This window comes from Eucalyptus grandis, chromosome 2, assembly GCF_016545825.1.
Source record: "Eucalyptus grandis isolate ANBG69807.140 chromosome 2, ASM1654582v1, whole genome shotgun sequence".
Classification (NCBI taxonomy): Eukaryota; Viridiplantae; Streptophyta; class Magnoliopsida; order Myrtales; family Myrtaceae; genus Eucalyptus; species Eucalyptus grandis.
Genome location: NC_052613.1, coordinates 52,380,058 through 52,407,457, shown reverse-complemented (window position 1 = coordinate 52,407,457; position 27,400 = coordinate 52,380,058). Strand labels below are relative to the sequence as shown.

The following is a 27,400-nucleotide window of genomic DNA, read 5'->3' as shown; positions in this document are numbered from 1 at the left end:
GATCAGGACAAGTAGTATCCACGTAAACCTGGCAAGAGAAGGCCAGGTCGGTCAACTAAAAACGCTTGGACATATTTCATTAAGGCCCGCTCAAGTGCTTTTTAATGTTATCTCCAGCTTGAAGAAGCGCTTGGACACATTCCATTAAGGCCCGCTCATGTGCTTTTTAATGTTATCTCCAGCTTGAAGTGAGTGGGAGTTGGTAAAGAGTTAGCATCCCCCACGTTGTCTTATCCATGAGACTCCAGAGAGCATTTTCTGTCGCATAAAGTATGACACATATGCTAAACAACTTTTATATACGATCTTGTAAGAGCTATTGACCAGTGACATCAGATTACAATGATTTCTCATTTTATCATAACCGGGTGATTACTGGGATGATGGCTCTTCAAGGTCATTGTAAGAAAGTTGTCTTTGCAGGAGGACTGAGACAACTTCTTTAGATTTCATAACAACTTTTCTCCATCAAGATTGTATGCGATTGTCTAGAAATCAAGGGCCTCGGCATATGCTAAGCAGCTGTGAGTTTTTGTGATAACACTCCTTATGTAAAAGAAAAAATGCCCTGGATAACTAGTCACTACCAAGCAAAAATTTTCAAACCTTCTATTCCACAAATCGTCATTCAGTGATGTTTATTTGGGATTTGGAGTTTGGACCTTAAAAGGCATGAATTCTCATTCAATTACGTGGCCATTGTTTAGTGTATATGGTAAAATTATTTGCAGTTCGTCCTGTTCCAAGTTTAAGAGACAGATATTCTTTTTCATATATTTGTTTCTTATTTTACTTGATCACAAATATGCTTCAATTTAATAAAAGCTAGACTACTACCCTCGATATGACCATACTTTATAATGGCATGCCACAGGTGGTCTTGAGGGGGCATTACCCTCTTTCTCGGGAGCGTCATGACCTTAAAAATTTTCGATGTTGAATTAACATATGCAACTAGAAGACTTTCAACTCTTAAACTAATTTGGACTTTAGTGGATACAAAAATCAATATGTTAATAAAAAAGTGACTCGCTCAATTGATAATCTTTCTTCTCTAGTCACAGTTCATACGCTTGATCATTATCAACATAGTGTACAATGTTTCAGTTTGAGTGCGATTTTGTCATACATTGGTTTCATGCGATGGCCTAACCGGCATCAGAGTAAGAGGCACTTTTTTGAACACGGTCAGGCCAGGCCCTTCCTCCATGCTCACATCTCCCTCTTTCATCCCCTCCGGTAATTCCCAATCGAAAGAGTGCAAGACATTGGCAAGCGCCAACTCTACCACTGCCATCCCCATCAAAATCGCTGGGCATCCCCTCCGGCCCGCTCCGAATGTCAACAACTCAAAATGATTCCCCTTATAATCGATCGGACTATCCTCAAATCTCTCCGGCACAAACTCCTCTGGACGCTCCCAGAGGCTTGGGTCCCGCCCGATGCCCCACACGTTGACCTGGACACGGGTCTTTGGTTCGATATCATAGCCAAACAGCTTGAAGTGGTCCATTGTTTCCCTTGGGATAAGTAGTACACTTGGAGGGTGTAGCCTCATTGACTCCTTGAGTACTAACTTGAGATATTTGAGCTTGTGGAGGTCGTCTTCCACGACCTGTTTTTTGTTTCCAACACAATTTCGAATCTCTTCTTGAGCTTTTCGCATCACCTTCGGGTTCCTGGCAAGTTCGGCCATTGTCCAGTCCAGGGTAAGTGCAGCGGTGTCCACTCCACCTAGAAATATATCCTGAGAGTACACATGAAGTCACGATTCATTAAAAAAAATTAGTACATCAATTTCTCGATGACGCTTTTATGTCCAAGAAAGAGGACAGAACATTCATTTTGGAAGTTCTTGAATTGTATCCTGCCATATTAGACATTCAAGTTTGTTTCTCAATTGTGTATATGATCTGCTTTGGGGAAAATGCAAGAGATCCTACGACGTACCATCAGGATGGCCTTGACGTTGTCTTCCTTGAATCGAATGGTCGCGATCTGAGTCTGATCCCTCTCCATCTTCAGCAGCAAATCGACAATGTCCTCATTTTCCTCGTTGCTCTTATTTGCGTTCCGATGCTCTTCAATCACTTGCTGATAAAAAGCATCCAAATTGCGAAAGGTCTCCTCCATCCTCGAATGAAGCCCTGTGAACCTGTCCACAATCCAGCCGAATCTAGGGAAAAAATCGGATGCCGAGAAGCTTCCCAGCATCGCCAACCCTTCGTGAACCATATGCATTAACCTTCCATCGTCGAACTTTGTCCCCTGAAACGTCTTCCCAAATGCGACCCTGCATGTAAGGTGTGTAAACAAATCAAAGTTACTTGTTGGCGGTTCATGCTTGGCGATGAGGGTGGACAAGTTTCGCTTCAATTCTTTTTGAGTTTGACTTTGAGTTTCCTTGTTGGAGCATTGGCTAAAATAAAGATTGAATCTTGGTGATAGATAAATAAGCAGGGTAGCTCGTAACCCCAATCGAGTCTAACTAAGCATAGATAGGTCCAAATCTAGAAATCATGGTCAAGTTGAACTTGAGTTCAAAGATCCAGGCTCAATATAATGTCAATCCTCGAAGAATTGAGTCGATTCAAGTAGTAACTTAGTCGATGCGACTTATCAACTACACCTCTAGGCCCTACCTGCAAGTGATGTCAGCTGTCAAAGCCATGAACCTCTCGCTCATATTGATTGGAGTTCCGCTATTTGCTGACTTTGCAATCGAATCGATCATAGAAGCCACCTCCTCTTCCCTGACATACCGGAAGGACTCGATTCGCTTGGCGCTAAACAGCTCAAGCACGGAGATCTTCCTCACCTCCTTCCAATAATCGCCGTACTCAACGAAGGCGATATCAAGGTAGTCATAGGAGAGGCGTCCCGTGCCAAGCAGTCGAGGGCGGCTGCAGCAGTTGAGGTCATGGGTCCTGAGGATCTCCCTGGCAGCGCTGGGGGAGGAGACGATGACGGTGGGGATGCCACCGAGGTGGACGAGCATGACGGGGCCATACTGTTGGGAGAGCTTCCACAAAGATTGGTGAGGCAAGTGGCCGAGCTGGTGAAGGTTGCCTATGATGGGGAGTGGTGGAGGCCCTGGGGGGAGGTTCTTCTTTTTGTTGTTGAACTTTTTCGCTGAGAGGAGGAGGAGGAGGAGGAGGAGGAGGAGAGGAAGGGAAAGAGCAAGCGATGTGAAGAGGATGTCGAGAGCCATTGTTGGGATGGCGATGTACGAGGTTGAGTAAGTTTGGGGTGGTTAAATAGCGCGAGGGGTGGGAGTGAAACTTAACGCGAAAGAATTAATGGAAGAGTCTGCTGCCGAAATTGGCCAGAGCATCTTGCGGGGATGACTTTTCTTTATTATCTGGGAAGAAGAAAATGGTGGACTCTTTAGGGTGGAGTGGAGAGAAAATTGGTCATAATGCACCTAATATTCCCCGTGAAAGCTACAATTTGGAGTTGATTATTCTACCCTTAGGCTGCTAATTAGTAGCACGATTGCATTGATGTCATGTTGATGTCAAGAAGGAAATCAATCCTTAATTGTAATGCACCGCTCCGTCCAATTAATTAAAGTTGTTTCAACATGCTTAGCTAGCATTGGGCCCCAAAAAGTAGAGGGCACGCGATGTCATGCTCAACTTCTCCGGTCATTAGGAAAACCTTAAAACATACACGGTCTCCCATTTTTGTTGAGAAAATTCCAATAAAGACTTTGATGACGAGAAATAATCAAATAATGAGCAAAAGAGATTACTTGAAAGAGTCGACACGTCTCATTTGGTCTTATTTTATAGGTGTCATGTAGGGAAAGGTTCCTTCGTCAAAATTCAACTGTTTGAACTCATGCTTTTTAAACTCCTATTCACGTTATAAAATAGAATAGTGGCCGTGTCGAAGCAAGCACCCATGCCATTTTCACCTTTATCGATCCAGTTTCTCATTTGACAACCACCAAATCACCATCTTCCTCTCTATCTTCACTCTCATTCTGTATTGCTCATTGTCCTTCCACTTTTTGCTTATTTAACGTCCTTCCACTTGCCCCCGTCAGCTACTGACAAGGGTGAGGTCATGGGCCATCGCCTCCGGCTAATTGTTGGCCATTGCCAAAGCCTAGGGACTAGTTAGGGGAGGAAGAAGAGAAGGGAATTAAAAAAAAAAAAACAAAGAAAGGAAAATGAAAAAAAAAAGAAAAAGAAAAAAAGAAAAGAAAAGAAAAATAAATAAATTAAAATATTATTAAAAATTATCCATTATTTTCAGCCAAAATAAATTGGATACATTAATTGAAAAAAATATGAAAATGTTTAGGATTCAATCGACATAATTAAAATATTTAAACTGAATTAATATAAATGCATTATATTTATGACTTTTTAGATAATTTTCCTACAATTTTCATTGAAATGACTTTAGCATATACTATCGCATCTATTATAACCATTGATCAAGATATATGGATGTCAATTATATTGTGTGATTTCTAGTGCACGATGAAATAAACATGCACGAATGTTTTATGACTTGAGTTGTCGCTTGACTCATTACATGCCCCAAAATTGAAACATAGACCGGGGGCTTGGATCTACCAAAAAAAAAAGAAGGACAATCGTAAGGAACAATTTTGCAAAGTCCTTTGGACCTCTAAAGTCCCCTGGGCAAATACAAGTGTGTATGTCATTTATTTTTGGGAGCCCATGTGGGAAATGCTAGCAATTGTAAGGCCCTGTAAAGGCCCTTAGCTCAAGGCTCCCTCTCCCTTGCTTTGGCTTTTTGGCCTTCTCGGCATGCGATGGTACCTCAGTTAATAATTTTTTTTTTATGAATTTCCAATCTTACCCTCACTTATTAACCATAATTCCACATTTACCCCCTTTTAACGTAAAAACCCTGATCTGTTGCCTCTTTCTTCCCTTGCCTCGCGTCTCTCTTCCCTCGCCTCTCTTCATTCGACCGCTCATCTAATGGAACACAGCTCTCTTGCCTCTCTTATTAACCATAATTCCACATGTTTAAGGTGTTCTCAAAGTCTAACCTTCTAGTTATTGAGTATTACAATTCTAAGGGAAAAGTCAGAATGATGAGGAAATCTCTAAATATGTTGAAATCCTATACATGTATTTGCCTGATCTTATTTCATTTAATTGCTTATCTATATTAGCTTTTATTCAGATTGATGCTGGAAAGCTTGTTGAAGAGGTCTTTGAGGTTGTTAAAGTATTACAATTTTTGCATGTCCCGTGCAACTTTTTCTAACATCAATGTGTGCATTTTTTTTACGCCGTAATTGACTCGCTCCCAAATCCTCAAAGCCCTCACATTTTCCTCATCGAAATCAACGTTTCATGGATCTCCACCCATTCCCAATCTTCATATTGCTTTTGTAGTTGAGCATGCATCAGCCTTTGGGGTTATTATTAATATGTAGGACGTCCTCATGGAGGATCACGAGTGAGAACTTGTTGAGGAAAGTGCTGAAAGGACAGATAGTTCCTCTGTTATTTCAAATGTTACCTGTTCTCTTGTGCGGCTCTCTTTCCGTTGCTGACCATGGTTTGATTTTTAAATAGGATTTATGGAGTATCTGGGGTGGAGGTCTTGGCCTGTTTACGCTGGTGCTTGAAGTACTGGTGTGGTTCACACATCTCTTGGGATAAAACTAGTGGTCTGCAGATGCATTCAATACCAAAATTTGGTTCCCTTCCCTGCGTTCATGATGCTGGTGTTGTTGTTCAGAGACCCATTTCCTTGGCATTACAATCAAAATGCTATTACATCAAGCTGTAAGATATCACCGAGAATATTAACCTATACCTTTTAGGCAGTCATCCTACAACAAATTTTTGAGCCTCTGATGCAATATGAAAATGATGATAAGGCTGTATTTTTAGATTCGGTACTAGTTTAATTGGATCTAATGTTATTTGGAAAGATTCTTTTGCTTGGTGGGAATAGAGAAAGATGGGAGAAGGAAATTGCTTGGATGGCTCTTCAAGGTATCAACTCACCACTAGTTCAAGTCTCTGCACAGTATGTTGCTGGAAAGTGGAAATGATTGAGCATGTGGTGAACATGAACAACAATATGCAAGTTGAAGTCTTGAAACTGAAAAAGTGAGATAGACATTAAATGTGGTTGTATTGAGTGACACTATTGCATAGTGACCATTGCTAAAACATGTTGGTTTCTACTTGGTTGGTGCTTTTTTTTTTTTATGAGGGATTGCTCCTAAGACATATGGGTTGATGCATGTCAATTTTACTGAAGATTGTGGCTTTTATTTTTCAAACTAATATGTTGATGTATGTTAAACACTTATGTTGTTGCACATCGATTAATGCAAAGAGGATGGGCTATTCATTTAAGGAGTTCTTGAATTATATCCTGCAATATGTAGAACCTTCAAGTTTGCTTCTCAATTGTGTATACGATGTACATAAGGTAATAAGTAGAGATTGTATGATGTACCATCAAGATGGCCTTGATGTTATCTTCCTTGAGCCGGATCCTCGCAAGCTCAGTCTGATTCCTCACCATCTTCAGCAGCAAATCGACAATGTCCTCTTGCTCGTGGCTCTTAGTCACATTACGATGCTCTTCGATCACCTTCTGATAGAAAACGTCCAAAATGCGCAAGCTCTTCTCCAACCTCGAATGGAGCCCCATGAACCTGTCCACAATCCAGCCAAATCGAGGGAAAAAATTAGATGCTGAAAAGCTTCCCAACAACGCCACTGCCTCGTGAATCATATTCATGAAACTCCCTTTTTTGAACTGATGGGAGAATAGTAATAATTCGAACAATATCGAATTAACGTAGCGGAATAAAATAATCTCCCCTCTTGTGTAAATCTAATAGGAATCGATATGGTAGAGTAAAATAAATACCAAGCACACGAACACAAGACGATTTTTTACGTGGAAACCTCCTCGATGTCAGGAGATAAAAAACCACGGGACCAGAGTCCACCCAAAATTCTTCACTTAGTTGAGGCCCAGTCCAAATATGGTTTTTGGGGATGGAATTTGTGGCGTCAACCTATAGGGTTTTTCATTTTTCTAATTTCTTCCCTAGCAGAATGTGAGAGATTACCTTTCGATTTACCAGAAGCAGAGGAAGAATTAGTAGCAGGTTATCAAACCGAATATTCGGGTATCAAATTTGGGTTATTTTATGTTGCTTCCTATCTAAATCTATTAGTTTCTTCGTTATTTGTAACAGTTCTTTACTTAGGGGGTTGGAATATCTCTATTCCTTACATATTCGTTCCTGAGCTATTTGAAATAAATAAAGTAGGTAGAGTCTTTGGAACGACAATTGGTATTTTTATTTTCAACAAAATTGTTCTTCTCTAGCAAATACTAGAGGTACATAGCAGCAAAGATCTCAAGAATATAATTCTTGGTAATACACATAAACTTCACAAGAGATCAATAATAAATTTGACAAAAAACACAGGTTTTGATCAATCCACGGAAAACCTGATGCATGGAGCTTCAAACGAAAATCAAACCGTTTAGATTCGATAAAATTGCGCCACAAACATGTTGACAAAATTTCAGCTCAATCGGACCACGAATTGACCTCTGACGCCAGCTTGATGTAAATCAGATATTGCTCCAAACCCCAAATTTTCTACTTTATATTTTTCTCTTGTTACTGTTTCCTTTTCTGCGGCTATCACTTTATACAGATAGTGAGAAATCCTATTTTCTCATATAACTTATCATATGGGCTCAAGCCCTTTTTGGGCTTGTAACTCATTGGGTTTCCTCCACATAGGAGTGAACCCAGCTAATAAATCTCCCCCTCTCGACAATGTGGAGGGATTCACCATCTCTGCTATCAATTGGCAATGTTCAAGCTTCTCTCTTGGTAGAGTCTTTGTCATAATATCAGAGCCATCATGATCTGTATGAATTTTCTCAAGTTCTAACAACTTTTCATCTAGAACATCCCTTATTCAATGATATCTAACATCAATATGTTTCGATCTAGAATGAAAAGATGAATTCTTACCAAGATGAATTGCGTTTTGATTATCACAAAATAGCACATACCTCTTTTGCTTGAACCCAAGTTCTTATAAGAACTTCTTCATCCATAGCATCTCTTTACTAGTTTTAGTCGCTACAATAAATTCAGCTTCGGTTGTAGAAAGTGCAAGACACTTCTGTAATCTTGACTTCCATGACACGGCTCCATCCGCAAAAGAAATCAAATAACCAGAAGTAGATTTACGAGTATCAATATCTCCTGCCAAGTTGGATTCTGTGTATCCAACTAACTCAAGTTTCCTGGTCCCTAAACTGAGTTTCAAATTTGAAGTTCCTCGAAGATACCTCATAATCGACTTAACTGCATTCCAGCGCTCTCTGCCTGGATTTGACAAATAGCGACTAACAACACCAACTGCATGCGCTAAGTTTGGGCGTGTACATACCATCGTATACATTAAGCTTCATACAACTGAAGCATATGGAACACTTTCCATATCTTTCTTTTCTTTATCAGTCGTAAGCCTTTACTTCATATTTAACTTAAAGTGGGCATCAAGAGGAGTACTAACCACTTTAGCCTTGTCCATGTAAAATTTCTGAAGGATCTTCTCGATATATTTCTCTTGCGACAAAAATAACTTTTTAGCATCTCTGTCTCGGGTAATTCTATTGCCAAGAATCTGCTTCGCCGAGCCCAAGTCTTTCATGGCAAAAAACTTGCTCAACTGTTTCTTCAATAACTCAATTCTTGAAGCATTTCTGCCAACAATCAGCATATCATCAACATAAAGCAAGAGAATAATAAAATCATCATTAGAAAATTTTTGGACAAACACACAATTATCAGAGGAAGTTTTCTTATAACCTCGTTCTGTCATAACTGACGCAAACTTTTTGTACCACTACCTCGGTGCTTGTTTTAGGCCATAGAAACTTTTCTTCAATTTGCACACATAATCCTCTTTCCCTTTCACTTTAAAACCCTCAGGTTGTTCCATGTATATCTCTTCCTCAAAGTCACCATGTAGGAAGACTGTTTTAACATCCATTTGCTCAATTTCCAAATCTAGGTTAGTTGCCAAGCCTAGTACCACATGGATAGAAGACATTTTCACTACCGGAGAAAATATATCATCAAAATCAATACCCTTTCTCTGACCGAATCCCTTAACAACCAATCTTGTTTTGTACCGTGGTTGTAAAGTATGTTCATCTTGCTTCAACCTATATACCCACTTGTTCTTCAAAGCTCTTTTACCTTTAGGTAACTTCACTAACTCAAAAGTATGATTATCATAAAGTGACTGCATCTCATCTCTTATAGCATCGAACAAATTGCTTTTGTACTCATCTTCTATTGCTTTTGCATAGCACTCTGGTTCACCTGTATCAGTCAATAATACATACTCATCTTCAGAATACCTGCTGGAAGGTCGTCGGTCTCTAACGGATCTCCGGATTGGAACATCCAGTGGAACATCTAATTGAGTCTCTAGTTCAGGAATAGTATTATCTATTTCAACATGTTCAGGAATATGTGCGTTATTTGGAACATTGATTTCCTGTTACTCTTCATCAACCCGTGTAGGAATATTTGTAAGAGGAACTTGTTGGAGAAATCTTCTTGAAGTGTTTTGAAGTTGACAAAACGTTTCTATCGCCTCTAGTCTCGAAGGCTTGCGAGACTCTGCCGTTTAAAGTCCGAAGACCTCCGGACAGCCGACTCAAGACTCAAAGTCTATCCTCATCGACAGTCTCTAATCCGTTGAAAAAGGTTATCCAGAACTGGATGTTTTGTTAAAGATTTAACTTTATCAACTAGGAGAAGATCTCGTGGCTGGAGAAGACATAACGGAGTCCTTTGATTGATCGAAGATTGATTCGATAATTGAAGATCCGGTGATTGCCTAAATATTATTGGAAGGTTATGCTTATGGAAACCGAGATCCCGATTGTATGGGCGAACATGATTGATGGGCTATCAACACGTTCCTTTAATAGCTTGAACAATCTTCCTAATTGATTCTGTCCAACGGGTAGATTGGAGGAATTCCTTTGGTAAGTGCCAACGGGTATGATGGCATAAATGAGTATATAAGGAAGACGGTCTTAGTTGTTCTAGGTGTGCGCAATAGAAGAATTCCAAAGTCTGAAGCTCCTTTTTGTTTAGACAAATCCTTTGAGCGAATACTTGTATACAAAAGAGAGTCTATATTTGTGAGAAATCTTGAGGAGGTGTGGTAGAACATCTACACTGTGGAATCAAGGCAAAGCTGTGCTATAACTTCTCTTTTGTTCATAGTGGAATCTAGCCAATAGGCTGTCAGTGAAGAAGAGTGGACGTAGGCTTGATATAAGCCGAACCACTATAAACCGCGTGTTCAATTTTCTCTTCTCTCAGTCTTACTTTGATTAACGTTTCCTTCTACTGTCTAGTATTGCGCAATTGTTGAAGAAAAATCTTTTATATACCTATTCACCCCCCTCTAGGTACTCATACTAATAATATCAATTGGTATCAGAGCCTGTGTACTTACTTTATTTGAAGTGTTTTACTTCGTAGTAAAAGATCCATGGCTAGTATGCTAGCACCAGGGCTGATGGAAGGGCAAAGCAATACCAGACCACCCTACTTTGATGGAAAGGATTACAACATCGGAAGAACAAGATGAAAGCTTTCCTTCGATCAAAGGATCCTCTCGGAATGGGACGTTGTAGAAAAAGGAATTACTCCTACCACTGCATCAGTCTCTGAAAGAGGAAAAGAAACTGATGAGACCAGCGGAATGACTTAGGAAGAGATAATCAAGAGACAAGCACTCGATGCAAAAGCAATTTATTCCTTATATTGTGCTTTGTCACCAACTGAATATAATAGAATATCTTCTTGTGTTACAGCAAAAGAAGTTTGGGACAGATTGCATATCACCTATGAAGGAACAGATCGAGTGAAGGAAACAAGAATCAACATTCTTCTCGGTCAATACGAAGCCTTCAGAATGAAACTAGGAGAATCTATATCTGACATGTTTAGTCGTTTTACAAATATTGTGAATGGTCTTGAAAATCAAGGTCAACCAACTTCGATCCCATGAAGGTAAACAAGCTACTGCGTGGACTCTCCAGGATTGGAATCACATAAAGACTTCGATAAGAGAGACGCAAAGAATTATGCCACTATCTCTGTCGACGAGCTAATTGGAACTCTTCAGGTCTTATGAAGTGGAACAGATCAATGAAGATGAAGATCCAAAAGGTAAGAAATCCATTGCATTAAAATCAAATGATGATTCCGATGATACAGATTCTCAAGAAGATATGGACGATGAGGAGCTTGCTCTCATGATAAGAAGATTCAGAAAACTGAATAGAAAAGGAAGAAGGTTCAACTCAAAGAAACAAAGCTTTCAAAGACAGCGGACCAAGTCTCGTTGATGATGAGGAACCAAACAAAGACGTAGTCCGCTTTGAATGTAAGAAAAATGGACATATCGTACCCAAACTGTCCTCTTCGAAGAAGAAGAAAGGAAAAGCTGAAAAATTTCGAAAAGCTCTCAAAGCCGAAACCCTGGTGATACGAGTGTGAAGAAAGTGATAATGAATATGCCAATCTATATCCGATGGCACAATCGGACTCGGACTGGATCGACTCAAACAGTGAATTTGAGGCAAGTAATTTTAAAATTCCTGTCAAAGTTTCTAAATACATTGATGAACTGTGTTTTAGTCTTAAGACTTCTCTCAAAAGAATTTCCGAACTGAAAAAGGAAAACTCAGCTCTAAAACAAAAGGAAAATGTTTTAGTAGAAAGAGTTAAAAGTCTAGACTTGATCTGTTTCCACTCTTAAAGAAAATGAAGATAATCTTTTAAAAGAAAATGCTCTTTTAAAAAAGACTTATCAAATATTTCAAAGAAATTTTCAATAGGGTCTGAAAAACTTGAGAAAATTCTTTCAGCTCAAAGACCTTACTTCAATAAGTCCGGTCTAGGTATGACAGCGAAAACAATTCCCTTGATTGATTTTCCTAAAGTAAAAGAAAGAATTAAGAAAAGACTCTCGAGAGAGGCTTACAAAAATCACTTCAAGAAAGTTTTTGTAAAATCTATAGGTAGAAATGCTCTCAAATGTTCAAAATGCAACAGTCCGGATCACTTTGAAAAAGAGTGTCCTATGGTTTGGAAACCTGTTAAGAAAATATGGGCTAATACTGCTTATGTTACTAACACCAAAGGACCCAAGAAAGTTTGGGTACCAAAGAAAGCTTGAGACTCTATTTTAAATGCTGGTCACCGTCAAGAAAAATGTAAAGTGGTATATTGACAGTGGATGCTCAAGACACATGACAGGAGACTCAAATTGTTTTATAAAGCTTGCTCAAGTAAATGGTGGAAAAGTTTCATTTGGAGGAAACAACAAAGGAAGTATTGTGGGATTTGGAACTGTGAAAATTGGAAATCTCACAATAAGTAATGTTTCTTTAGTGGAAGGACTCAATTACAATCTTCTCAAAGATTAGTCAACTGTGTGATACTTGGTTTCAAGATCTTCTTTCAAGAAGGAATATGTTCTGAATCGGTAAAGACTCTACTCGAGTCTTTCATGGGTCGAAGACATGGAAACATCTATCTTCGGATGTGAAACCAAATGAATCGCAATGTTTTATCTCAATTCAAGTCGAAGCAAGCTTATGGCACATAAAGCTTGGTCATGTCAACATGAAGCAATTAGCCAAAATCTCATCTAAACAGCTTGTTCGAGGACTACCCAAATTACCTTATCAAAAGACTGATCCATGCACTCCATGTATTCTGGGAAAGCAGGTAAGAAATTCATATAAGCCAATAAATCATGTCTCTACTAATCATGTACTACAGCTTGCTGCATATGGATCTCTTCGGACCAACCAGAACACGAGTATTGGAGGTAAGAAATATTGCCTAGTAATTGTGGACGATTACTCCCGTTTTACTTGGGTATATTTCCTTGCAAGTAAGTCCGAAACCTTCTCGTATTTTGAAAAATTTGCTAAAAAGGTTCAAAATGAAAAAGGATGTGTCATCTCAAGTATAAGAACAGATCATGGAGGTGAATTTGAAAATCAAGATTTTATAAAATTTTGTGATGAATCTGGATTTAATCATGTGTTCTCCTCTCCATATACTCCTCAGCAAAATGGAGTTGTGGAAAGAAAGAACAGATCTCTTCAAGAAATGGCTAGAACTCTTTTAATTGAAAGCAAGATTTCTTCACGATTTTGGGCTGAAGTCAAGTTTCAACATCATGCTATATAATCAATAGAGTCTTCTTAAGACCTATTCTAGAGAAAACCCCTTATGAGTTATTCAAAGATAAGAAGCCTATTGTTTCATACTTTCATGTATTCGGTTGCAAATGTTTTATATTGAAAAATGCAAAAGATCGAGTTGGTAAGTTTGAAGAAAGATCAAATGAAGGTATCTTCCTTGGATATTCTACATTAAGCAAAGCCTTCGAGTCTATAACAAGAAGAGCCGGTCCAGTAGAGGAGTAAATGAATGTCAAATTTCAAGACTCAACGCAAGATGAATCAAGTCAGACTCATCAAGAAGAGTCTGAACCTGCTCCAGACCTTCCAAAGCTTACAACTCAAGAAGCATCTTAGACTCTGGAAAACCAGCATCAGGATGTTCGTGAAGATCCAAACAAAGAGAGAAATCATCAACCAGACAAATTAACAAGTAACTGAAAGCATAAGTCCAGTCATCCCAAAGATCTTATAATTGGCGAAATTAATGAAGGAATTCGCACCAGATCCAAAAGGCGAGAAGAGTCTAGTGCTGTGGCTCTCGTTTCTGAAATTGAACCAAAGAGCATAGAAGAAGCTTTATCTGATGAAAGCTGGATTGAAGCCATGCAAGAAGAGCTCAGATAACATTAATGATGTCCGGGAATTGACATCCAAACCAAAAGGTAAAACTGTTATTGGAGCTAAATGGGTGTTCAGAAACAAGATGAATGAGAAAGGAAAAGTCGTACGAAACAAAGAAAGACTCGTAGCCAAGGGATATACGCAAGAAGAAGGAATAGACTATGATGAGACTTACGCTCCAGTAGCAAGGTGAGAAGCTATTCGACTATTACTTGCGTTTGCTTGTTATAAGAATTTCAGGTTATTCCAAATGGACGTCAAAAGCGCCTTCCTAAATGGATTTATCCATGAGGAAGTTTATGTGGAACAACCACCAGGGTTTGAAGACCCAAAGAAGCCGACTCGCTTGGTGAAAAAGGCTTTGTATGGTTTAAAGCAAGCACCTCGAGCTTGGTACGACAGATTGAGTAAGTTTTTAATACAAAATGGTTTTGTCAAAGGTAAAGTAGATACGACTTTATTTATCAAAAAGGAAAACAAAAGTTTCTTACTTGTTCAAATATATGTGGATGACATTATTTTCGGATCCTCTAATGAAAATCTGTGCAAGAAATTTTCTAAGTCTATGCAGATAAGTTTGAAATGAGTATGATGGGAGAGTTAACATTCTTTCTTGGTCTTCAAGTAAAACAATTGAAGGAAGGAACTTTTATTTATCAAGAAAAATATGTTAATGATCTTGTCAAAAGATTTGACTGGAAAAGTGCAATACCGATGTCAAGTTCTTTGAAGATAGACAAAGATGAAGAAGGGAAGAAAGTTGATCAAAAGCTGCATGCAGAGCATCATTGGTTCACTCCTTTATCTTACGCTTCTAGACTCGACATCTTGTTGAGTGTTTGCATCTGTGCTAGGTTTCAATCAGATCCTAGAGAATCCCATCTCAGTGCTGCGAAATGCATCATTAAATACGTTGCTTCATCATCAAGCATCGGTCTTTGGTATCCTAAGAAGGGAGACTTTAATCTTCCGGGATATTCGACGCAGATCTGGCCGGTTGCGAGTTGATAGAAAGAGCACTTCGGGAACTTGCCGCTTGCTTGGAAGCGGGACATTGTCTTGGTTTTCAAGGAAACAAAGCACCGTGTCCCTTTCAACAACGAAGAAGAGTATGTAGCCCAGGAAGCTGCTGTTCGCAAATTCTATGGATAAAACAACAGCTAATAGACTTTGAAATTGAAGACTCATGCACGGAGATTAATTGCGACAACACCAGCGCTATCAACCTCACCAAAAATCCAATTCTCCACTCAAAATGGAGATGTTTCAATTCAATTTGTTGACTCAAATAATCAACTGGCGGATATATTCACAAAGCCTTTGGAGAAAATCAATTTGAGTCTATACGTTCCCGACTCAACATTTTGAGGTATGAGGATATCAAAGTCTAAAGACTTTCGACTCGCCTTACAAGACTTTATCTAAAAGATAGTCTTGGTACGACCGTCATACTGTAAGTCTTTCTCTCTTGAATCTCATCTTGAAAAGGTACGATCGTCAGACTGTGTTTAAATTGTTGCTATATTTAATTGACGTAAATATTGCATCGTTTCATTTTCAAAAAGGAAGTTATTTTTGAAATGGCTATTTTTGCGGAAAAAGACAGTTATTTTGAAAAGGCATTTTTTTATTTCCTTTGTGACGGTTCGTTTATCCCTCTTTTTAACCGATCGTGCACTTTATCGATTCCTCTTCACTTTTCTCTCAAAAACCCTAGAAAGCATCAATCCTCCATTCCCGTTTGTCTTCTTCGTTTAATCCTCAAAAAGTTGTCATCTTTCCCGGGAAAGTCAAGCAAGGAATCTTCCAAAACTGAGAAAGATGTCATCTTCAAGAAAGTCTTCGAGAATTGCAAGCGGGGACCACGGCGAATGAGTGAGGGGCCTACGCACTTCGATCTTACCGAAGAAGAAGTGACTCCCGGAACAGCAAGCGAGCCCACAACATTCTCAACAGCGTCATTCTCCTCCATCTAGTCCTCAAGGCGTTGATCATCAACAACGAAGAAATCATCGAGGATGCAGACTCGTAAGAGTTCAAAAGCCCGCTTATATTTACCAGTTATATCGTGCCTTAAAAGGAATTCGTACTCCTTTGAACTACATTGATGATTTTCTTAAAGACAAAGGACATGAGAACGAATATATCTTTCTGCGAAAAATGGAAAGTTTGGGAATTGCTCGAAAATGGGTGGCTGAGGAAACCCTTGCAAATATCCCAAGTGATCCTCGTGACTGGGGGCTGAATCCTGTAGATGGGAATGATGATGATAAATTATATAGTCAATTTCAACCGAAAATGGGTGTTGCGGTTGAAAATCAAGGAAAAAGGGGAGATTTGTTCAGATTAAAGGAGCAAAAGGATTCGTACTCGAAATTGCTGAAGCGTGGGGTAATAAACCCCAGGAGTGTGGATTTTGATTTTCTGGATGCTGTGAATGTGAACTTGAGGGAAAAGTTCAGTTATCTTCAACTTGAAAAGTTCTGCTCTGACTCTACAGAGGCCTATGCTGAATTAACTGCATATTTCTATTCAAATCTAAGCTTTTTGGATGCGAATAGATTCTCTTTCAGCGTTAAAGACCAAGACTATGTTGTGGATATGAATATGCTGGCAGATGTGTTAGAAGTCGAAAGAGGAAGATATCAACCAATCAAAGTTTCCATTGCTCGGGCCACACTTGAACTGGTGAAGGACAGGAGAACAGATGAAAAGATCACCTACTTAAGGATGGGTGCATTCAACATCTTGCTTCACAAGATTGTGATTAATTGCCTCCGACCGAAATCAACTTCCAAGACTAATGTTTCAAGTTCGAGGCCAAGCTGATGTATGCCATTCTCTTTGGAAAAAGGTTTTCTCTCCCTCACACTGTGATGTTTCACATGTATAGAGCAATGATGAAGGACAGAGGTCAACTCCCTTACCCAAGCCTTGTTACGAAGTTATTTAGACATCTCGAATATTCAGCCTCCACAAATTTTTTGTGTTCGACCATGCGATCATATGGTGGTAGGACTGAAAATGGTGACCAAAATGCGTCGAAGGAACCGAGCAAGGAGTTGGAGAAATTCAAGGAGAAGACTCCCGCAAAATCTCATCAAATCTCTTCGCAGCTAAAAGAAAAGGGAAGGAGCCCATGGTTGCTCCATCCAAGAGAAGAAGAGCTCTCCTCGTTGAGGATGAAGATGATGAGGAAGACATCACCATCTCTCGCAAAGGGGCTTTGAAGAATTTAAGTCGTCTGTTCCACGAAAGAATCGGAACAAATGACGAAAGAAGCAGAGGAGAAGGAAGAAGAAGAAATAGAAGCTGAAAAAGAAACAGAGGAGGAAAGACCTGAAGAAGAAAGAAGAGAAGAAGGAGAACCTGAAGAACACTCTTCTCCACCTGTAGGCATGGAAACAGGGGGAGATAAGGAGAAAGGAGTGAAGTCTTCATATCCTGATGCAAGTGAAGGAGTCAGTCGCTCACCAGCAGACCCAGAGGATGTTTATGCATCTCAGTTTCCAGAGGAAGGTCATGAAGTTTCATCGCCAAACCTGCGAGATTATGCGCGATCTACCATCGTCTCGCATTTACTCCATCGAGATCGAGCCGAAGCAAGTACTCGGACCGATAATGGAGCAGATTTTCGTAGAATCATGGATATTCTCTTGGAGATGCGAGGTCAAATTTATGCCTTGGGATGCGAAGTTCAAAGCTTGAAGAATGAAGGTCAAGCTTCTTCCTGTTCATTGAATGATAAAATGCAAGCCCTCTCTGTTCGAATCAGGCCAATGCCAAGAGTGAGGAGATTGCACAACTAAAGGAAGACTTTAAAAGGCTGGAAGGCATCGTTCGATCTATGGAAGATTTCCAGCTTGTCCGCATTCCCAAGCAATCTTGACTTCATCTCATCCTTTTTAATGATGACAAAAAGGGGGAGAGATGCAAGATTTGATCAAAAACTTTTCATTCATTAAACTTTTAATTATTTTGTGGTTTGAACTCTGTTTGACTTTGTTTTGTTTCTGGATGAGAATTGAACTAGACTTGGACTTGACTGCTTCTATTAACTAATATTGATATCTTATGGATGGCTTCATCATATACTGGACTAACCTATTTTCTATGGTTGCAGATTCTAGTGTTATTCTGTTAACCATTTATCTCTATAAGATATGCATATGTGTTTGAGAAATGTTTTGCAGGTCAAAGATATCCAAATCTGCAGGAAAGTTTTGTCACCATAAAAAATGGGGAGATTGTTGGAGAAATCTTCTTGAAGTGTTTTGAAGTTGACAAAACGTTTCTATCAGTCTAGTCTGAAGGCTTGCAGACTCTGCTGTTTAAAGTCTAAAGACCTCCGGACAGCCAGACTCAAGACTCAAAGTCTATCCTCATCGACAGTCTCTAATCCGTTGAAGAAAGGTTATCCAGAACTGGATGTTTTGTTAAAGATTTAACTTTATCAACTGGAGAAGATCTCGTGGCTGGAGAAGACATAACGGAGTCCTTTGATTGATCGAAGATTGATTTGATAATTGAAGATCCGGTGATTGCCTAAATATTATTGGAAGGTTCTCGCTTATGGAAACCGAGATCCCGATTGTATGGGCGAACATGATTGATGGGCTATCAACACGTTCCTTTAATAGCTTGAACAATCTTCCTAATTGATTCTGTCCAACGGGTAGATTGGAGGAATTCCTTTGGTAAGTGCCAACGGGTATGATGGCATAAAGGAGTATATAAGGAAGACGGTCTTAGTTGTTCAAGGTGTGCGCGATAGAAGAATTCCAAAGTCTAAAGCTCCTTTTTGTTTAGACAAATCCTTTGAGCGAATACTTGTATACAAAAGAGAGTCTATATTTGTGAGAAATCTTGAGGAGGTGTGGTAGAACATCTACACTTTGTGGAATCAAGGCAAAGCTGTGCTATAACTTCTCTTTGTTCATAGTGGAATCCAGCCAATAGGCTGTCGGTGAAGAAGAGTGGACGTAGGCTTGATATAAGCCGAACCACTATAAACCGCGTGTTCAATTTTCTCTTCTCTCGCCTTACTTTGATTAACGTTTCCTTCTACTGTCTAGTATTGCGCAATTGTTGAAGAAAAATCTTTTATATACCTATTCACCCCCCTCTAGGTACTCATACTAGTAATATCAGAACTGAATCTAAATCAACCAGATTATCACTAACCTGTGGTGCTGAAATCATCTCTGCTTTCTCAATATCCTCTATTGTTTGATCTTCCATAAACACATCTCTGCTTCTTACAATTTTCTTTTCAACTGGATCATAAAATTTGTAGCTAAGCATATCCTATCCATTACCAATAAATATGCACTATTGTGCTTTTATATCAAGTTTAGACCTCTCATCTTTGGGAATATGCACAAATGCTTTGCACCCAAAGACACGCAAATAATCATAAGAAATATCTTTGCTTGTCCAAACTTTGTTAGGAACATCAAACTCTAAAGGAACACATGCAGTAAGATTTAATACATGTACAACTGTACTTAAAGCCTCACCCCAAAAAGATCCAGGTAGCTTTGACTGTGAAAGTAAGTATCTTACCCTTTCAACCAGTGTTCTGTTCATTCTCTCAGCTAAGCCATTTAACTGAGGCGTCTTGGGAGGTGTCTTTTGATGTCGAATACCTTGTTGTCTGCATTATTTATCAAAAGGTCCAATATACTCTCCCCCGTTATCAGTTTTGATGCATTTCAATTTCTTTCCAGTTTGTCTCTCAACCGAAGCTTGAATTGCTTAAAAGCATCTAACACTTGATCTTTAGTTTTCAAGGTATGAATCTAAATTTTCCTTGAAAAATTATCTATGAAGGTAACAAAATAAAGAGAGCCACCAAGTGATTTTGTTTTCATAGGACTGCAAACATCATAATGCACTAAATCCAATATACTTGACTTTCTTGAAGGAGGGGAGCTTTTAAATGCAACTTTGTTTTGTTTTCCTGCTAAACAGTGAGCACACTTCTTTAGCGCCGAACTTTTCAATCCTGAAAGGAGCTTCTTCTTGGCCAATATTGACAAACCCTTCTCACTAATGTGACTGAGCCTCTTATGCCATAATTCAGCTGCATCTTCGCTGTCTACTGCATTAATTTTGTCTATGGACAACTTTGCTTGCATAATGTACAACGAAGAATATTTTTCACCTTTAGCCACAATAAGAGAACCTTTGGTGAGCTTCCATTGACCATTACTGAAGGTGCTACAATACCCCTCATCATCCAACTTGCATGTAGAAATTAAATTCAAGAGGATATCAGGTATATGTTTAACATTATTCAATACTAACATTGTGCCATTGCTAGTTTCTAGGCACACATCACCAATGCCTACAGCTTGAGCTAGTCTATTCTTTCCCATCTTCATAGATTCGAAGTCACTTGACCTGTATGAAGTAAAGAAATCCCTACGAGACGTAGCATGAACGGATGCACCGCTATCAATTACCCAACTGGTCTCATGACATACAAAATTCACCACATCACTATAAAAAATAGTGAGAAAGTCTTCTTTAAGTGCAGCGACACGATTGTCATCACTGTCATTATCACTTTTCTTCTCTTTACCTTTCTCCTTTTGTTTCTCCATTTTTAACTGGCGACAAAACCTCTGAATATGTCCATTCTAATGATAATAATGGCATTCAACATTAGCAAATTTATTATACTTACCTCTGCTTTTATCTCGACTTTTATGTCTATTTCTCAAACCTCGAGACTCACTCAACAACCAAGGCATCAAAATATGAAGATGACGATCCCTATGTCTTCCTTCTCATCTCTTCATTTAAAATACTACTCTTGGCCAAATCCATGGTAATTGTACCATCCGGGGTAGAATTAGACAAAGATGTTCGGAATGTCTCCCAGGAGTCCGGCAAAGTACCAAGCAACCATAGTGCTTGTATCTCATCATCAAACTTGATTCCCATTGCAGCCAACTGATTTATAATTCCTTGAAAAGAATTTAAATGATCAATCAAACGAGTACCATCATGATATCTCAGAGCCATCATCTGTTTTATAAAAAATAACTTATTATTCCTAGTTTTTCGAGCATATAACTATTCGAGCTTATCCCATAAATTGTGTGCACGTGTTTCCTTAATAATATGGTTCAAAACATTATCATCTACCCACTGCCTGATATAACCACACACTTGACGATAAAATATAGACCATTCAACATCAGTTTTATTCTCCGGTTTCTCCTCGGCAAATACGAGCAAATAAAAATCTTTCACATATAAAAGATCTTCCATCTTCCATTTCCAAATATGATAATTTGAATCATTCAGTGTAACCATTCTACTCGTATTCGTTTCCATTGTTTAACACAAGACAAAAAAATCAAGCAATAACCTGATGCTCTGATACCACTCTGATAGGAGAATAGTAATAATTCGAACAATATCGAATCAACGCAGCGGAATAAAATAATCTCCCCTCTTGTGTAAACCTAATAGGAATCGATATGGTAGAGTAAAATAAATACCAAGCACGCAAACACAAGACGATTTTTTACGTGGAAAACCTCCTCGATGTCAGGAGATAAAAAACCACGGGACCAGAGTCCACCCAAAATTCTTCACTATCAACAAAATTGTTCTTCTCTAGCAAATACTAGAGGTACATAGCAGCAAAGATCTCAAGAATATAATTCTTGGTAATACACATAAACTTCACAAGAGATCAATAATAAATCTGACAAAAAACACAGGTTTTGATCAATTCACGAAAAACCTGATGCATGGAGCTTCAAACGAAAGTCAAACCGTTTAGATTTGATAAAATTGCGCCACAAACATATTGACAAAATTTCAGCTCAATCGGACCATGAATCGACCTCTGACGTTAAGTTGATGTAAATCAGATATTGCTCCAAACCCCAAATTTTCTATTTTTTTTCTCTTGTTACTATTTCCTTTTCTGCGGCTATCACTTTATATAGATAGTGAGAAACCCTATTTTCTTTTATAACTTATCATATGGGCTCAAGCCCTTTTTGGGCTTACAACTCATTGGGTCTCCTCCTCATAGGAGTGAACCCAGCTAATATGAACTCCGTCTCCTGAATCGCCTTTCCAAATGCGACCCTGCATATAAGGCATGCAAACAAGTCAGAGATTCTCGTGAGTGATCAAGCTTGGCTCTTAGGCTTGACAAGCGTTGGTTCAAATCTTTTCCAGATGTGAGTGGAGTTTCTCTAGTTGGAGAATCAAGTTCGAACTTGATAATAGCTAAAATAATTCGGGCAGCTCATAGGTTTGATTGAATCCAATGGAGTACAGTCAAGTTTGTACATAGAACTCATGGTCAAGTCGAGCTCAAATTTATAGAATAGACTCAATATACTGTCATACCTCCGAAAAATTCAAGTAGTAACCGAAGGTGGCAAATGGGTTAAAGACCGACTTTTTAACTCGCATTTGGCGGCTTGTGAGTTAGTTAAAATTTTAAATATAGGTTGTTATGGGTTCAAAGTAGCAAAGCCCAACTAGATATGGATTTTATGGATTCACAGCATCATACTCATTTTCGATCAATTTATGGCGCTCAGCGTCAAACAATTCATTCACGCTTTTCGCCATGGCCTTGTCTCCTACTTCCTTGTGATGAGCGATTACAGACATTTATATAAATTGTGACACACCATTTTCTCTTTCCGCATTAAAATTCATCAATTCGTTTTCGTTCATTAATTTAGCTTTTATTTGGTCCTGTGATCTTTTAATACACTTGAAAATTTATTAACTCGATATATACATTTCCCTAAGCACTGATTTATTAACCCTTGTTTGAATAAATATTATTATTACATGTTTATAACTGTAGGACTTTAGACAAACGTGGCTGGCCCTCGCCAAAGTAATTTGGGCTTATCCTATATGCACCCGATGAACCACTTTTCCTTATGATTCTCAAGAGTTTGTAACTGACGAATTTCATCAAATCCAAATTCGAAATTCTCTTTTCTACATACTCTATTGCACAATCATTCCCAAATCATCAAGTTTTCTTTTTCTTATATAAGTGACGCCCGTCTATCTAGAATTTCCAAAATATCATTCTAGAAACAACTCCTATTCATATGAAAGATAAAAACAGCTTTATTTGCAAATTTCCCTCACCAGGAGAAATAACTTGCGTGTTATCGTAGTTTCGTCAATTTTTTTTAGTAATTTCTTATTCGCTAATTTTTTCAATGTTTAATTTGTTTTAAATCAGATAGTTTTTTTACAATAAGCTGTTTTCTATATTTAAAGGGAAAAACTGCTAATGATTGGGTCACGGTCAAACCGGATTGGGTGTGACTTGTTAAAATTGTATTATAGAAAGATGTATCACTATAATTAAATAGATAACTTACTCGACCCGACTCCTCAACTGCACCACTATATCCTACTTGCAAGTGATGTTAGCTGTCAGAGTCATGAATTTCTCGCTTATATTATAACTGGAGTTCTACTCTTGGCTGACAACGCAATCGACTCGATCATAAACCCCACCTCCTCTTCTCTGACATATTGGAAGGACTGGACTCGCTTTGCGCTATACAACTCGAGTACATACAACTTCCTCAGCTTCCTCTAGTAATCGCCATGTTGGATGTAAATTGCACAGCCCCAAAATCTCCATAACTAGAATAGGAACATGCATAATTGAGTAGAAATATTAACGCATCTATTTTGGGATCTATCGTTCTTGAAGCGGAAGCGGAAACACAATGTTCCATGCACAATTCATTCTCCTCTACTACTCTCCGTATCACTAGCTCAATGAGGCGGCCCCCCCTCACGTTTAGCGTTAAGTAAACGCTCCTTAGGTGATGATATATGTGAGAATTAGGGTTAGAGGAGAGATTTAAGTACTATTTATAGAATTTCCAACCAGACCCCCTCATTACGGGTCAGGCTCAACTCGGTCCACACTAGCCAGCCCCATATTAGACTAATTAAGAAACCTTCTATCTCACCTTAGACTAACCCTGTTTTACGGTAACTGTAAAAACAGTAAATTACAATATCAATTAATATAATCCATATTAGTAAAACTCTTACATTCTCCCACTTGGACTATATTAATTGAAATTGTATTGTATGTGCGCACATTTGGTCCAGAGATAATTCTTAATAGTCAATCTTATTCCATAAAATCTTAAATACCGAATCATGGTGGTAAGTGCATGTAACACACATAGCCTTCCATGGTCACAAGTGCTCTCAACTTTATTGATATGGATTCAATATGGTAGTGTGGCAAATGGATAACATCTCTCATAGAGAAATCCCATTTGTCAGTCACCATTCTCTTACCTTAGGCGACACAAAAACTTGCGCCACTAGAGAATGTCTTTATAGTTCCAATGAACCCCATATGCCTTGTCCTTACGGTTAACATTTCTTTATGTATAACAAGATATATGGACAGGGCTAATAACCGGATGCCTCTAGCTTTCACTCAAGGTTTATACAATACCTTAAGACTTTATCAATATGTATTCAACATAATAACAACACGTTCAAAAATATTTTATTGAATGCAAAAGTTGATACATATCAAACTGTTACAAAGTGTAACAAACATAGATGAAACCTTTATCAGAGTAAGGACAAAATAACTCCCACTAAACAACAACATCTCATGATGCTCCTAGGCCCATGCTAATGACATGTCGATCAAATACACATAGGCATAGGTCTTTAATTAGTGGATCTGCAACCATATCATTTGTGAAAATATGTTACATTATTACGTTACATTTTTGTACCGTTTCTTTATGGTTAAAAATTTTGACCGCCATTTATTTAGACCCATTGAGACATTTGTAGTAAATAAATAATACTACACATTTATTGTCTCAATACAACCGTATGAGTCTATTCATAAAGTTAAAAACAATCAACTTCTTCATGAGGTTCCGGAGCCTAATGGCTCAAGTAACAGCCTAAAAAAATGTTACAAACTCTGCTTACATAGTAGAAGATGACATAGAACTTTATTTATTGCATTTCCTACTAATATGTATTATGTTATTGATCACATATCATCTTAATAGCCGGCAAAATTTACATCTGAATACCCTACTAACTGCAAGAATTGAACATGTTTGTAAATTAGCATATAATCTTTTGTCCTCTTTAAGTACCTTAAAACCTTCTTAGCAGCAACCTAGTATGATTGATTTTTGCCTAGAGGTTCTGTCGCAAAGGCAATATTTAGTCTAGTGCAAATTTAAGCATATATTATACTTTTAAATGCACTGACACAAGGTACACCATTTAATTAGATTTTCTTAATATCTAAATAAGGACAATGTGATAGATTTAATCCATCACCCTTAACAACGGGAGCAATTCCTAACTTGCAATGATGTATATTGAATATTTCCAAAATACAATCAGCAAATGTCCTCTGAGATAAATCTAATAAAATCCAATATTTATACGGCGAAAACAATCCTTACGGACCTAAGTACAAAAGACAAAATATGTCTCAAGATCACTATTTGTAAACAAAATATCATGTACATAGTGTATGAGAAAAAAAAATTTCCTCCCATTGACCTTGCAGTATATATATACTGAATTACTTTGTTCCCAATTGAATAAAATAATAACACTATGAAACTTTAATAATATTGTTTGGAAACTTTCTTAAGACTATGAATAAGACTTTTCAGTCTACACACAAGTTTATTTGAATCTGCTGCAAAATCTTTCAGTTGCACTATATAGATTTTGTATCTATTTGTTTGGCGTAACTATATAACAAGAAGAGCTATTAATGCTACGTTTACTTTGAAAGAATCTTTAAAAAAATTAGAAAGAAATAATTATTTCTTCACTACTAACTATCCACCCCTCTTTCAGAGTGAAAATTTTAGTTACCAATTTGGCTTTAAATTCCACAATCTTTCTTTGAAATCCCTTTAGTTTTATATGCTTATTTGCAACTAATGAACTTTGTGATCTTTAGGCAAGTCAGTAAGTTTCCAAACAATATGATATTTCATAGATTGTATATTGCCTTTTATGACATCTAATCACATACTTGATTAAGGATAAAAAAACAACATTTATTTATGTCGCTAAATTAACAATGTAGTGGATATTGCAGTCATGCTCTCACAAATAGACTATATAGTCTAATGGAATAACTGATCGTCTTTCCGTAACAAATCTCCCGACTAAAGCTACAACCACTTCATTCTATACTTGAGGAGTTTGAAAAAATTCAGTCATAAACTATATCAAGAATAGTACCTTAAACCTCAACAAGTTTAGTCTATGGTATAAGAGATTCCATAATTGTCTATACCACAATTATCTGTATAAGTAAAGACAAAGACACAGTAATTTTCCATCATACTATTATCCTTAATAAGCTGAGAGCAGCTATCCTCTACAATTACGTTGAACTGTATAAACTTTACAGTATGTGATTCCATAATACTTATACCTTCTTTAGGGTCATAAAATTGATATCCCTTTTAACAATCTGGGTAAGATACAAAATAATTCCGAGTGGATTTAAATTTCAACGCATTAAATATTGGATTAGATAACCTCACTTTTGCATGACACCTCTAAATTTCATATGATTCAAGTAATTTATGTCCAATTTATAACTCAAAAGAAATTTATGAAACAACTTTTGTATGTGAAAATGTTGCTTTCAAAATATCAGCCCACAAAAGATTGAATAAATTAATCTTACTAATCATATTCATCACCATGTTCAATATGGTGCATTTATGCCTTTCGGCCAAATCTTTTTGTTAGGATTTTCAGGCATAATAATTAAGTTACCACAGAATCTACCAAGTATTTGACAAATGATCCTTTAAGCTATTTCGCATTGTTATACTTACCAAAATACTCAAGGCCACTATTAAGCCTGACAATCTTTAAGACTAATTTTAATCAATTTATTCTTTATCTTGGTCATTTTCCTTAAATAGAAATTTTTTGGAAACAACCTTTTAACCATATACGAGATGTATATGTTATTAGGACTTAAACACAATTTTTGCAGATGTGTCCTAAATTTGATATTAGACAAGATATAATTACAAGCCACTAAGGCTTCCATCATTTTATAGCAGTGCAGTTTGCAAGCAAATCACTTTTCAAGTGTTCCAAAATGGAATGCTTCATGGACAATAAGCAAATTCTATTGCTCTTTTCTCAAGCAACAAATCATATGTCTACAACTTAAAATTTGAAGCAGTAAAAACCTCAATAATAGTGGAGTTATTAATTAAAAAAAATGTGATTGAAAAACAAGCAATGTATATAATTAGCATCATGTGAGCACCGAGTATGTGACATCCAGATTTTCGGGTCCTAATTTCGACTGGATAATAGGGCCGCTTTTGTTCGGTTGAAGCCAAGGATTGTGAAATTGGGATGCAAGTGGGGCTACATTGGTAAGGAAAATACCAATTGGAATGATGAGGTGTTGAAT

At 37.8% G+C, this 27,400-nt stretch overlaps 1 protein-coding gene and 1 pseudogene across 1 annotated transcript; both read right to left on the bottom strand.

The window, feature by feature from the left end:
- Positions 1 to 997: 997 nt before the first annotated feature.
- LOC104433477 (cytochrome P450 71B34) lies at positions 998 to 3,357 on the bottom strand. Its single transcript, XM_010046236.3, has 3 exons — positions 2,643 to 3,357; positions 1,951 to 2,293; positions 998 to 1,747 (listed from the first exon to the last, which is right to left on the bottom strand). The coding sequence occupies exons 1-3, from the start codon at positions 3,209 to 3,211 to the stop codon at positions 1,124 to 1,126; spliced, it is 1,536 nt and encodes a 511-aa protein (XP_010044538.2). The 5' UTR covers positions 3,212 to 3,357; the 3' UTR covers positions 998 to 1,123.
- Positions 3,358 to 6,015: 2,658 nt separating this feature from the next.
- Positions 6,016 to 27,400, bottom strand: part of LOC104435609 — a 72,893-nt pseudogene continuing 51,508 nt past the window's right edge.

Bases quoted from the DNA above. Each gene is read 5' to 3' on its own strand.
- LOC104433477 (XM_010046236.3), bottom strand. From the start codon at position 3,211: ATGGCTCTCGACATCCTCTTCACATCGCTTGCTCTTTCCCTTCCTCTC. The intron at 2,294-2,642 runs GTAGGGCCTAGA...CCTTACATGCAG, and splicing joins ACAGCTGACATCACTTGCAG to GGTCGCATTTGGGAAGACGT. The intron at 1,748-1,950 runs GTACGTCGTAGG...GTGTACTCTCAG, and splicing joins ACGTCAAGGCCATCCTGATG to GATATATTTCTAGGTGGAGT.